This window comes from Pimephales promelas, chromosome 20 (genome assembly GCF_988280905.1).
Source record: "Pimephales promelas chromosome 20, fPimPro1.hap1.1, whole genome shotgun sequence".
In the NCBI taxonomy this organism is placed as follows: Eukaryota; Metazoa; Chordata; class Actinopteri; order Cypriniformes; family Leuciscidae; genus Pimephales; species Pimephales promelas.
Genome location: NC_142788.1, coordinates 21,797,910 through 21,812,992, shown reverse-complemented (window position 1 = coordinate 21,812,992; position 15,083 = coordinate 21,797,910). Strand labels below are relative to the sequence as shown.

The 15,083-nt window shown below is 37.7% G+C and overlaps 1 protein-coding gene across 5 annotated transcripts in view; it reads right to left on the bottom strand.

The window, feature by feature from the left end:
- arhgef25a (Rho guanine nucleotide exchange factor 25a) overlaps nucleotides 1–15,083 on the bottom strand; it is an 86,538-nt gene that overhangs the window by 14,993 nt on the left and 56,462 nt on the right. For 3 of the 5 annotated variants that reach the window (XM_039652424.2, XM_089124679.1, XM_039652426.2), the window contains 3 exons: nucleotides 8,780–9,090; nucleotides 7,532–7,642; nucleotides 213–358 (listed from right to left, as the gene is read on the bottom strand). In XM_039652424.2, the coding sequence (XP_039508358.2) occupies nucleotides 213–358; nucleotides 7,532–7,642; nucleotides 8,780–9,090 (568 nt within the window). The remainder of the gene's footprint in view (nucleotides 1–212; nucleotides 359–7,531; nucleotides 7,643–8,779; nucleotides 9,091–15,083) is intronic. The other 2 variants (XM_039652425.2, XM_039652427.2) reach the window with 1 other exon arrangement.

The window sequence follows — 15,083 nt, the reverse complement described above, 5'->3', positions numbered from 1 at the left end:
TTAATAACCCACCTACTGGTTTAAACTGGATTTTCCACCAGGGATGATGAACATCTGATGTCTGCTCTGTTAAATATTGCAATTCTAATCTCTAAGTAATACAGCATTAAAAAGATCTAAATTAAGCATTTCTGTTACATAAGCTGTCTTAAATGGAAATTTCTTAGGGGTTACATAACTCAAGTTGCAAATGAAGGAGATTTCACACACACATGCTTTTTTCTAAGGCACTCTTCCGATCCTCTTCGCTGTCTATGGTGTCTGATGATTGGCTGGAGTTGTCATCCATCAACGCGGAGCCATTGTCGTCAGCCTGTGGACTGGTGCACTGGGTGAACTGCACACACAGAGGGGATAACTGTGAATAAGAGACGAGAAGTAATGTTGAAATGTTATTCACTTCAGGGATGGCTGCAGGGACAAAGAGGAATACTACAGAGGAGAGAGAGCAGGGTGGGAAAATAAGAGCTGTTGTAATAGCTTAGGTTGCCTAGGTGACAGGAGAGGAGCATGCTGGGTCTGCTGGCGACAGTGATTGAATGATAACAGGAATTATCAATAATCAGGACACCAGAGACGGAGTAGATACTCTACTCTGAATATCAATGCTACTGACCACATGAAGTCACCGCGTTCTCAGAGAAACTCAAGTCAAATTGTTTTGGTTGTTAACGGAGCATTGTTTTAGCGGAGGATAGATGTGCAGGCAGCCCTGCAAGTCGTTCAATGATTTGAGACGGAAAGAGGAAGTCTGAAGACGTCCTGCCTTTGTTAATGTGTTTATTAATCAGAGGTAAAACTAGAACATAAACTATGCTATAAATCCTCACACTTTGTCACGTCCCTTAGTTTTTTTTGTCTTAAGCATTTCCTAAAATCGTAATTTTACACACATTTTTATTTTGGTCAGTTATTTTTTCTATTCAATAACCTTACGGCTAACCTTTGCACATTATCAGATTGTCATTAAAGGGATAGTACCAACAAAAATGACTCACCCTCTTGCTATTCTGAACCTATATGAATTTCTTTATTCTTCTGCACATAAAAAAAGTTATTATGAAGAATGTAGGTAACCAAATAGTTTTAGTGACCATTGACCTCCATTGCATGGACCAAAAAAAAGGAGGGGTGCCGTCTGCAGAACTTTGCACACTAGAAGAGTAGCGCCACGTCTTTAAAATAAGAAAACACGTATTGGTTAGGTGCCAGATATGTTATATGTTATGTTATATGACTGTGAATAATCTGTATCATAGGAGAATAGAGATCAGGGTTCTACCAAAATTCTGAATCTATTTAGAAATTTATATAATGTAACTGCAATTAAACAATAGGCTCAATATGTACAATAGGCAAACTAATATCTGCTGTGCTGAACATTTGGAATAAAAATATGCTAAACTAAAAACCGAAACAATAGCATGCATGACACAAACGAAACACATCTTATTCGTTTATTATGCTGCTGTTACAAAATTAACAAATAAATAAATAAATAGGGCTAAATAAATAAACAAACAAACGACAAACTAAAGTAAAGTTATATAGGGACAAAAGCGTTTTGTGTTTATAGCCTAATAGTTATTGTGTTTGCAGATTATAGTTGTATTATTTCAGTTATCAGACATAGGGTATCTTTTTATTATTATTTGTATATGTTCAATTCTTCTATTTCACTCTAAAAAATGCTGGGTTGTTTCAACCCAAATGTGGGTCAAATATGGACAAACCCAAATGCTGGGTTAAAAATGTAATAAAAAAATTACAGTTGAAAGTGAAAGTTAAAGTTGGGTTAAAATGTTAAATTACATACATTTTAACCCAACATTTGGGTTTGTCCATATTTGACCCAGATTTGGGTTAAAACAACACAGCATTGTTCAGAGTGTTACAGGATCTACAGAAACAATCTCAGCCTTCGAGTTGAAGAAATGTTTACACCACTGATGTTTAGTATACCAAAGTGCTGTAGCCTAGGCCTATTAAAATTATAAAAGATAAAAACAAAACAAAACCAACAATAAGCTATAAAAATGCAATAACCTATATCAAAAATATATATTTTGGTACCATTCACAATTTTTGACAGTGGAAACGGAAATAATTGCGTACCGTACTGTACCGTACCGTTCAGTGGAAACTGCTAGATTGGTTAACGTCAGTCACCTGTGGAGCATCACTTTATCTTCATTCTCAGGGCCCCGGTTTCTCTCTCTCTTTCTGCGTGTATTGTGAGAAAACACAATACACGCCTTCGACTATAACGTCACACATCCTCCTCAAAACACGGATTCCTATGCACAGACCTTGAGACTGATAGCAGATCTCCATCCATCTATTCTGATATCCCTTTTTGCAGTTTTTGTTTGTTTATTAGAGCTTTACAAAGCACTTCCTTTGCTTATGAGGGTGTTATTGTGTTGTGTATGAGAGAAATGTGGAAGTCTATTCAGAAACGATGCGAATTACAATGAACGGAAGTTCCTTACATCATTTGATCATTTACTCACTCTCATGTCATTCCAAATACATGTGATTTTCTGTCTTCCGTAGAAAAAAAGGAGACATTTTTAATAATGTGCTCTGGTTGCTCTTTTCCCACTCAGTTACAATGAAAAGGGACCAAAGATGTCAAGTTTAATTGAAACAATTCACTGAAAATTAAGTGATTTGAAACACTTTTATAATGCACTTGAATTTCTTGAAAGCTTCGCCAGTGCAACTGGATGAAAAAGAATGACCAGTCCACAGAAGAAAGTAAGTTAAGGGAAACATTATGTTAAGTAAACGATGACAGGGCTTTCATATTCATATTTTAATTTGACTCCATTTCACAATTAAGTATGAAGTTCCTTGAAACATCATATGTACACAACCACTCAAAACATGGGGATCTGTGCGATGTTTCTTCTTATGCCCACAGCTTCATTAGTGTGGTTAGTGCTGCTTGACCAAAAATTTATATCACTTTTTTTTTTTTTTAATTAAGCCGGTTTTCCATGTTTTTTTTAATGCATAATCAGGTGTTCAAAGCATTTTCTACAGGTTGAGAGAGGAATTACTGCAATAAATTGACTTAGGATGGTCTATTTTACTGTCATTAGTGAATATTGTAGAATAGCGCCCAGTATAACCAAAAATTGTTATTTCTCAACATTCTAATAACATTCTTATAACCAGGAAATAATGTTAAAATACAACGTTTATATAACGGGAGAATTTAACATCCTAATGACATTTGAATGATGTTCATATAGCCAAGCAAGAACGTTAATACAACGTCTAAAAAACTGGACGTTTCGATTGTTCCTAGAACATTCAGAAATAATGTTTTAATAACGTTCTTAAAACCTAAAATTGTTATCAGGGGAAGAGGAGAGATTCACGATTGCACTGAACACGTTTTATGTGCAGGAATGAAATACATCGCTATGGCGGTATATTAACTCTTTCCCCGCCAGCGTTTTTAAAAAAAGTTGCCAGCCACCGCCAGGGTTTTTGACGATTTTCGCTAAATTTGAATGCCCCGCTGAATATTTTCTTCCATGAATATATGAAGATGATATATATAAAAATAAAGATCTGAGCCTCTGCTTTTAGGCAAAAAAAACGTTTTTATTTTATCTTCATCTGTTCTTTTTTTATTGCCTCTTGAACAGAGGTAGGTTTTGTCAAAAACACAACATTTTGGACAAAAAACTGAGAAAAAGGTATTTTTATCAAACAAGTGCATTTAAAAGCAGAATACATTCAGATGTTGTTTCCTTCATATATAAAACTTTCCAAAATAAATTAAAAACATAAAATAAATGTAAAATATATCAAATTTCCCAGGATGTAAGGGAAATGTAACTTTTGCAATAAAACTTCTGCCTCTGCCTCTCTCTGTTCTACCTGTGAATAATGAATAATTGGAATTACAATAAACAGGCCTAGACACACACACACACACACAAATACATATTACAATGTGGTAAATGTGCACAAAGAGAGAAATAATTTGACAATTACACCTTCATATTTAGACAGCCACACATAAATGCCTGCACACACACATACTATAGTGTCATAATATTATACGATCTATCTGCGGCACGTCCATGGCTAGCATGAACATGTGCATCTCTCTCACTGACTACTTCGTCCCGATCAGATTCAGAATTATCAAATAAAGAGTGATCGGACTCCGAGTCCATTAACCTCCAGTACTTCAGCCATATACCTCTGCATTGTCTGTCTGATACATTCTCACTACTCCACTGTTTGAGACGATTGCGATCTGTTTCTCTGATCAAAGAGTTGCGCAATCATTCAGGACATGCGCGCGGGTCTTCCTTACCGTATACCACCTAAAACACGGATACCCGGAAAATTCCGTGTTTGGCGCAGATGCGTTTTTTCATTAAACACGGAAAATTCCGTGTTTGGCGGGGAAAGAGTTAAAAATGAATATCACAACAAAAATATAGACCGGTTTTCAGTATGAACCGGTATACCGCCCAGCAGTGTTGTAGTTCAGCGTTACAACCTACAATTTGCTGAATGGTGTATGCCGTTAAGGCCTGTTGGAGTATCATATTACACTGTTGTGTTGTTTTCTGGTGCGGGGTGGTGTTTGTGTGTTTTAGAGCAGTGTGATCACTCCTGCCTGGTTCGCAAGTCTCCTCAGATCATTTCCAGATGTTTTTTGGCACAGCCTGCAGGAGAATCCCCCACTCTTGCACTTTCCCATTTTTATCTTCACCCAGAAGCCCGGAGTCTTTACTCGGACCTTTAATAAAAACCTGAGATCATATTGGTTGTTATTTTTCTACAGGAAATTGTTAAAGTTAGCTTGAGCAGAGGGAGGTAATCCAACCTTCGTTTTATGTGAGGGTACACGCGAACTCATGTTACGGTTATATCATCAGTGGTTCCTCGCTCAAACTGCTATGTCAGACCTACATTTGTGTGGGGAATAAAACAAGACAGCCAGTTTGATAACATATGTGGCGTTCCTCTGTCCAGGAGACAGGCCGGATCTGAGAAGCGCTTACATATTCATTCAGGAATTTTCCATTAGCCAACAAATAACAAACTCATGCTGAATCCCCACAGCAAATCTTTCTGTGTCAGGTACAAAGCGGGCTGTCAGCTGAGCTGAATCAGAGACAGAAATGAATATGATATATAAACTAAAACCTTAGCCTCTCTATGGAGAGTCATAGAGTAATACATAACGTTAAAGAGCAACACCAATGCCAAGTAACTAGCCTCAATACACACTGCAGAATGTTTGTCTTGTTTTCCAGTGAAATCTATATAAGGTTAAAAAACTAGCTGCATGAGGCACTATTCATTTGTTATGGACTACGGGGTCAGTAAGTATTTTTTATTTTCTTCATTTATTCAGAAAGGGCACATCAAAAGCAGCAGAAAGGACATTCATAATGTTACAGATGATTTATATTATTTATTATATTTCAAATTATATATAAACATATAACATTAACATAAAAAAATGTTTTAAAGTTTAATAATATTTCACAATACTATTATTGTTTTTAATGTATTTTTTTATAAAATAAATGCAACTTTGACCATAAGAGACTTTTCAAATAAATAAAAAAAAAATCTTACTGACCCCCAACTTTCAAATCAAAACTTTCAAAAAAAAATTTACTGCAACGATTGTCCTTGAAAATAATGCCTGAGGCTGTGATTAGTATCACTTACAAGTCTAGACCTGAAGCTCATGTTGTTTCTTATTATATTAAATTGATTTCCAATTATAAATCACAGTGCTTAAGATCTCAGACTCTAGCTCTTGTCGTTCTGCACCTCTGGTCATAATTACCTTTCACCACTCACCTTCAGATGAAATGATCGAATGAAATAATGAATGTTATTGCATTAAGCCATTAATCTGGATTTGTATTACCTCTTCCAGCTATTGTGATTGTTTGTGTCTTTTGTATGCATTTGTGTGCTCTGGCTCATATAGTGTACACACATACAAAAAATATACAGTGGGGTCCAAAATGTCTGAGACAAACATTGAAAATCTGAGTTTTAAATTTGCAAAGAACTATAATTTTAGCACTAGAAGGAAGAGGTTAATGTTTCAATTTAATTTTTCACTTAAATTGTTATGCTGATAATATATACTACCGTTCAAACGTTTAGGGTCAATACCTCTATTCGAAGAAACACATTATATTTATCAAATGTAAATAAATGCTGTTCTTTTGAACCTTCAAGCTGTGATTTATAGTGAATTTTGAATAGCTAATAGGGGTTTTTTAGGCGCTCTGCGTCATGCCTAACAAAGGCCCTTAGCTGTTCTATATTCACTGTAAAGCACAGCTTCTTGGTTTAAAAGAACTCAACATAAGAACATAAGAAGTCTGTTTGATCAATGTGTGTTTTCACTTTTAAAGGTTCAACCTATAGAAAAGAGCCTGGCAACAAATGACCCATCAGTCAAATGACCATCTGGCCTCTCTCACACTCAGCGTGGATACTAACACATTGAACCCCTGTGAAAACTGACAAAAAGCCCCTAATACAACCTTGCACCCTCCTTTCTTGTTTTCTCTTTCCATTATTCATTCTTCCTAAGAGACTATGTACAGAAGCCTCTGCTTCAGATGACATGTCCACAGACTTTTGATGGGCGGTGTGAAGTCTGATGTTAAAAGGTTTTATTTGAGACACTTACAGCAAGGAAACAAGATCCTCTGATCACAACTACAGTGACCTCTAAAAGCATCTATACAAAGGCTGTTTACACCTGGTAATAAGATGTGTTTTGGTCGATCGGAGGGCGACACATACCAATTAACACCTGGTGTTTAAATGTCTCTTTTGTCCAGTTTTAACCACTTCTGTCCTGATTTCTTCGAGGGGAGGGTCTATGGCGAGTAAATGCATGTGGATTTTTTTTCCAGATCTTTCGAACTAATGAACGAAATAAGCTCATGTAACATATATGAACATGACCGGAGAAAACAGAACATTTCTGCTCCGATAGCTGCGAGACCAGGCCGTTAGAAGTCAGGAATAATGACAAAACATTGGCTTGAGATCCCGGTTTGGTTTGAAGACGAAAAATCTATCAAGCACATAGTTTAAATCCTGTCTGGCTAGTGCGCTGTCCCATTATGTTTCTGCATTAGGTCAGTAGGAGGAGAGTAGGCGGTCTTTTGTGGCTGTTTACATTCGACCACATGAAAGAAATCCGGTCTAATGTGTTTGACTAACTCTGGAAGTGGTCAAAAGTGGACAAACTCAAAACAGCGTCCACTTGTGATCCGATCTACCAAAACGGATCTTAATACCAGGTGTAAACAGGGCCTGAATTACCTATAGTTTGATTTATATCATTTTTTTATCAAATGTTGCAATTTTATATTTTACTTTATCCAACAAACTTAAAGAAAGAGCACATGCACACTTTTTTAGGTAAAACATTTGATTAAAGTACATTTAAATACATTCTGAAAAAAAAGTATTCAAAATCTGACCAAAATCTGGCAATCTGACCTACCTGTGTATGTCCTAGTGTGGTGGATCCCTGTGGAGAGTCTGACTGGAAGCTGTAGGACTGCAGGTTACCAGGATCGCAGTCACCGAGAGCAGGCAGGCCATCTCTCCACTCCTGCACACACAAACACACATAAAATACTGCTTTAAAACAAACAGGAACCACAACCTTCATGGTCTTTGACAAACATCAATAATATTCAGGTCAAAATAGAGCTGACTCATAATTCTCTCTGTGTGACTATGGTGTGTGGTTGTGTTAGAGAGTCCTAGTAATTAAAGGTCACAAACAGTTCTTTCGGACAGAGGTGAACCACAGGGCTCCAGTGAACAGTTGGCCGCGCCGTTTGGTGCAATTCACACGGCATTATGAAAAACAGAGACATCTGTAGTGTGATGTATACTGATTTTTTTCTGTGAGAGGCAGTCTTTTCTTCCACATTGTGATGTATAACCGAGTGAAATAACTTATAAACAAGAAAAAATGTAGGGCGGGACTTGATTGTCTATCAGGATTGATATAGATTGTTGGATCATTGCAATTTGCTATTGCTTCCTGCCGTCGCACCAGTAGAACACGTCATCAGAGAGGAGAAGAGATGTTGCAAGACGGAGGGGAAGTTATTTTTATAATAGTTTACGAGAGCACACAATTAAAAAAATTGTGCAATGATAAATAATTTATAATAAACACTGGGGTCTGCGATATATTGTCTACGATTATATTGTGATTGTTGTTTTGATGTGCAGTGACATTATCGAGTATGTCCCTCACTTTGCAAAAACCAAACAAAAATATTGCCTAAAGAGTGCATACACTCTGAGCTGCATTAAACAGTCTGTGTAAATACATCTCAATGCTACTTCAGAAGATGTAGCTTCTGTGTTTCCTCCTCATTGCAAAGACTGATTTTGATTGATTGGTAAAAGCCCTTTAGTGTCATATTTTTCGAATTGAATTTTTGATTAAATGTAATAATTCGATTTAATAAATGATGCATAAGCTAAATTAAATTAGGTAAGGAAAAAGAATTGCCCTTATTAAGGTAAAAATGCAAGTAAAAGCTACAAATCAATCAATTTAAACACTTATTTCATTATATCCCCTAATTATCACTGCAACTTTCCATAAAAAAAGTATGGCCAATTCTAATTTGACTTTACAACAGAATACGAAGGCTTCTTGATACGGATGATGAAAAATATCGAGTGGTTTGAGTGAAAACATCCCACATCACAACATTTTCCTCACCAGCTCTTTGTCTATGACTGGCAGGATGGTGAACTGCTCCTCTGTTGTTTGCGGGCTGCCCAGGTCTTGGCTGCTCCTGGTGGGTGGAGGCGGTGGTTTGCCATCCAGTTTGCGGACCTGCCGCTCCCCCTTTACTGTTCCGGTCGCCCCGGCGCTTAGCTTACGCACCGGATTGGTCAGCCACTTCTTCAGGGTGCTGACAGAGCGACGGGAGCCAGGGGAGTTTGGGGCCGAACTTCCCGAAGCCTGGGGCGGCAGAGAGGCCACCGAGGTGGAAATACTGCCCTCACTGCCAGCGGCTGAGTATGAGTCTGTACAAACAGAGAGAGTGAAGAGAGAGAGGGAAGAGGAATTAAGTTGGGAATAACCATCTGAGAGGACGACAGCAAGGGAAAACTAAATAAATCTGCCTTATATATAAACACACTCAATATAAACACACTATAATACTAAATATGGCCCATAGCTTAGACATTGTGAAGATTTTTTCCCATCTCAGACTTCAGCCCTGTGAGTTTCTTCAACTATGGACACTTTTGACCCTGTGGACTTTCACCAAATACACTATTGTTAAAACATTTGGGATACACCTTTTTTAAAATGTTTTTGAAAGATCTCTCTTATGCTCATCGACCCTGCTTTTATTTGATGAAAAATCATGTAAAAACAGTATTATTATTACGGTTTTGCTGTTTTCTGTTAAAATGTATTTTAAAATGTAATTTATTTCTGTGATGCAAAGCTGAATTTTCAGCATCATTACTTCAGTCTTCAGTGACACATGATCTCTCAGAAATCATTCTAATATGCTGATTTGGTGCTCAAAAAATATATATATATATATATATACTGCCCTACAAAGCAAAAAGGCAGTAACTACGCAGAGTGCAGAACTGAGAAAAATGACTTTTGCTAGGGCTTTTTGCAGTTACTGTACAAACGACTACCATTTTTCTCTAAAACGACATGCATTTAAGATAAGATGTTTTGTCATATAACAAAGGATGCCTTGAATGTCATAAAAATTGTAATAATTAATGCTTTACCAAAACTGCAGTTACTGCCTTTTTGCTTTGTAGGGCAGTATATATATTGATATTGTTGCAAATCGCTGTAAGATAGTGCCTACTTTTTCGTATTATATTCTGTTTTGTGATACCCAACAACAAACAATACAATGGATAACAGTTTAAAAGTTAATTACCAACAAGCAAATTGCACAAATTCATTGAAAGTTTAACCCTGCATTCTGGCCTTTAAAAGGGCACATTAGTACAGTAATATGCGCCTATAGGCAGGTGCACAACGCATGTACACTGCTTATTACATGCAGTTGCACAGCAGCACAAAAACATGGCAAATATTATTGCTATCAATATTTAAAAAAAAATTTTAAAGGTGACATATTATGAAAATCAGATTTTTTCTGTGTTTAAGTGCTATAATTGGGTCCCCTGTCCATCTACCAACCCAGAAAACATAAAAAGTGACAACCCAGTTACTTTGTTATGGGAAGCCTTTATCTGCAAGCATGTCAAAAAATAAACTGATCAGATTTCACTCCCCTTCTGACGTAGGAAGGGGATAAGATTACCGCCCCTTATTCTGCACGTTTCTACCCACGGCGCCACCATTTGGTTTATGCAAGCGACAATAGTGTGAACAGTTCTAACGCAATGGCAAAAGTTCGAGCAAAGGATGCAACCTGTTGTCGTTGGCCCCACAGACAAGCACAGAACACTATTTAGAGTCCCAGCCTCAGACAAGACAACAGAGGAGTGGATTCCTTTTATTTTCAATGGAAATCCCCCAGAAACAGAATTTTGGACATCGGGCATCATTTCCAAGTTAGCCTTAGTGTTATTGATCAGTGGATTTTTTTCATCCAGTCGTTCCAGTTGCATAGTTTACCTGTGCTATAGCGTGAGTCACTGATAACTGCTAGCCTGCCATTAAAAACAGGTTTAACCACTCCACAGTGCACTGAAAAGTAAACAGAACCGAAGCGCACTACAGTTGGAACTACCTGCACTACCTCTCTCTCGCCTAGGTGTGTGCTAATAAATACAGGAAACACAGTATAACTATTGCAATGCAATGAAAGGGTAGTTTGATTTCTAACATTATTCTCTTAACAGACATTTACATCGATAGTCTGGCGTTATAATTTATTTGCTTTTGGTGTACTGTGGAGTGGGTAAAACTGTTTTTAATGGCAGGCTAGCAGTTACCATTGACTCGCGCTAGCCTAGCACCGGCGAACTATGCAACTGGAATGACTGGATGGATTTTTTTGAAAACTGCACTGATAAATAACATTAAGGCTAACTTGGAAATGAGGCCCGATGTCCAAAATCCTGAACCACCCCTTTAATGTAACTCCACAACAACTACATAAATGTATCCACTAACCATTCAGAAACATCCAGGTGTAGCCTAAAAAGTGGCAACCTCTTCCTGGGTCTCTCTGTAAGGCTGCACTCCGCTACTGGTTATTTCGGAGATTTTGGAAGAACGAGATTATTCGGGTGTTTTGTTATTGTATCCGACTTTAGTGTAAAGGATCCCTCTTCTGCTGGAAATACATGCACCACAGAAAAATTCTGCTTTTTTTCATGAACATTTGCACTATATTGTCATTTCTACCACACCAAATAATACTGTTTTTCATATTCTGGTAAAAATGACGGTGTATTTTTTTTTTGTGCATCAACCTGTTTTGATAATGACACACTTGACTTTACTCAAAGATCTTTCTGTTTAAGTGCGAGTGAATCTTTAAGAAGAGCAAAGATACACTAACAGAGTGATGAATGGGTCTATCGTTTACTCAAAGACAAATTTATGGAGATGCATTAGGAATATAATATTCTAATTAGTAACCCTCTTATTTTTAATAATACATATTCATCAACAGTAAGGGTAAAAACAAAATCATGCGCATACATATGCAGCTGTTGCGAGTCCATAAATGTAACAGAAATTTAGTGCAAGAACTTAAGTACACTGTCATTCCTGAATGCATTTGTGTGAGATAGGTGCAGACAGGCCTCGTGCCACACATCCCAGTTAGTGTTAATCACATGAGGACTACTCAAACTGGTTTAGGGCAGACTTTGAGAAGCTACACTGGTTAGCCACGCTGTCGTGTGACCCTGGAGAGCTAAATATAGACCCCGCCCCAAAGTTGAGGCTCAGGCTGAGACTGCGGTGCTGGTGTCAGAGGGACCCTGGGAAACGAACAGAGGGGGATGTGCACAGGAAGCACACTTTAATCCTCGTCCACAGGAAGGTCACCAACTTTTTTTGTTCTCTCACCACGTTGTGCCTCATGCCCCCCACTACTCTCTTCCTGACCCAGAACAGTGGCTGTCTGAGGTTATCAGCAGCAGAAAGGACAGGCTTCACATGTTTCAGTCTCTAATCTAGCCCCTGTTTGACCCCCTGATTTAGCCGAACACTGCCTGACAGGATGGCATAAACCAAACACACACAGACACACACAGGCTATGTCAGTACGTGCTATGTACCATTGCTAAACCAGTATTTTTCTAAAAGTAATTTTGAAGTTAAGCTTTTATTTTCGCTTAACCCTTGTGCATTGTTCAAATTCACTACCCTTTCGTTATGTTCGTGGCTGAAAAAAGCCACTACTTTAAACTGCTGTAAAAATGTATCAGATAAATATTTTTTTCAAATTTTTTTGCATAAATCTATTAACCGACCTCAGTCCTGATCAAAACTACTAATTTTTTTTTAAAAATTCAGGATTTTAACTCTTTAATTGCCAAATTCATAAATGATGTCACTGATTTGGGGGGGAAAAAAACACAAAATGACTTATTTTCAATATAAAATATGATTGTGGACTGGATTTTTTTTTACCTTTTATCACAGTCTTGGACATGTCAAAGATTAGAAACAACATTGGTTTTGATGCATTGTTAGTTTTTGTGTAGCATCAGATTTTAACTTTTTCTCCCTCATTTACTGTTCGTGGCTGTTTTTGCCCCATTGACTTCCATTATAACCACATTTTTTGATTGCAAAGCCATGACACCATAAAATCATGCATTTTTGATTGTTGATGGTTTTCCCTGTTGGGAAGAGGTAAAATTTGTAATTTTTACTGTTGATAACCAGGTGGAACCATTTAACCTGTTAACTGTCACCCCCCCTTTTTTGAATTGACATGAAAATGCACATTTCGAACTTAAATGGTTGTAATTCAAGAATGCTTTGGAATATAGACATATGATTGGTCTTGTTTTAAAGAAGACATTTGGCAGATTTTTGTAGAAGTGAAAAAAATTAAAAAAGTGAAACAGAAAAAAAGTTATAGAAGTTTGAGTTTATGGAAATGTACAATGTAAAAATATTAATTATTCATATTTTACATAAAATATATATTTTCAAAACCTGGGCTACTCTAAAATGGCAGAAAGATCAAAGCCAAAAATCTGAACAAGTTGTGTTTCAAATTTTAGGTTGATTTCTCAAAAAATGAGCTTTCAGTAAGATTTTGTTTGAGCGCAGTACCAAACTTTTTCACTAGGGCACAATCAGACTCCATTACTGCCCATATAAGGGCGCCTGCATTTCCATTCGTGTTTTGAGTGATATGAACCATTATTTTCACAATTTTCATACAATTTCTGAAGTAGAGATCCTATTCAGAAGTAGCATGGGAAGTTTGGCAGATTTTGATATGAATTGAACCTCTAAGAAACAAATACAAAGAACACGCATGTAAGTCATAGCTAGCTGCCACGTCACAAATGGTGAATTTATTATTTTTTTCTTGATATTTCAAACTTTTCAGACCTTTTTTTTCCAAAATAATTGAATGGATTCTATCTTTTGAACTTTTGGCATGAAAACAAACTGAGGTATCTACCATTTTTTCATGATTTTTCATGTTTACTGCTATTTTAAAATAAAGGTCTGAACACGCCTTATGAGTATGAAAATATTCTTGTTTTATATTGATAAATTATGGCTCCTCTGTAATATATTTTGAAAATCAGTCACCAAATATGGAAACTAGAGATTGTAAGCTTTCAAATGATATATAGTTTGTCAATATTATTTAAGGTATTTACTAAGATATTATTGTTTTAAAAAATATAGTGACAAACGCCTGTGGGACGGTGACAGTTAAGTGGTTAACCCTTTAGACAGGCCTGTGCAAAAAAAAGCTTAGTTTCTGGCTTTTACATGCAGTTATATGGAGTATAATAGCATATTATATGTGTGTGTGGGTGTGCGTGAGTGTGTGAGAGAGTGTGAGAACTCACCTTGATGCGTCTGAGAAAATAAAAATATACACTTCAGTTCTCAAAACTACATGGAGTAAACAAAAACAAAGTAAGTGTATTTATGCATCTGCTGCCTTTTGATGGTGAGAAATGCAGACTAAACAAAAACAAAGCAAGTGGATATAAACGCTTGTCATTTGATGGTGAGAAGAGCAGCAAGCAACATGAGAGAGGGCTTGACTTGTAGTGAAGTTTTAGAGATGATTATGCAGTCTGACCCCTCCAGCGAGCTGCAGGAGGTATTGTCTTCTCACTCTGACCGCAGACTCAGGACAGTCAGATCCTGGTTTGGATGTGGCACCCTCATCATCATCTCAAGCTTCCACTGAAGGCGAGGAGGATTCAGATGATCCTGGATCTGGATGGACTGGGAGAATCTTGAGAGGGACATGGTGGTTCTGAAAATCGCACGACCACTGCGATCATCCCACAGGCAACGTGTGGACTCCCCTCTGGATCTGTAGACACTGGCCAAAATCAGTAGCCCCATGTTGGCACAGAGATCTGTGGAGTCCACAGATCCAGGATCCTCTGAATCCTCCTCGCCTTCAGTGGAGCTCTAGCTTCCACTGAAAGCAGGAGGATTCTGTGGATCCTGGATCTGGGTGGATTGGGAGAAATGGTGAAGTATGGTTTTCCCTCAATGCGGAGACAATTCCCTTTCTTCAGCCTGCAAGAGGCGTGAGTCGAGGGCCGACACGCAATGCTATCGCAATGGTTCAGAACATGGATTCTGTGTTCAATCTGTTTTTTACGGAGGAGACGACTGACCTCATTGTCAGCATGACGAACCTCCATGGACACCGCACAATGAGAAACTGGACTGGGGTGGACTCCACAGATCTCTGTGCCAACATGGGGCTACTGATTTTGGCCAGCGTCTACAGATCCAGAGGGGAGTCCACACGTTGCCTGTGGGATGATCGCAGTGGTCATGCGATTTTCAGAGCCACCATGTCCCTCTCAAGATTCTCCCAGTCCATCCA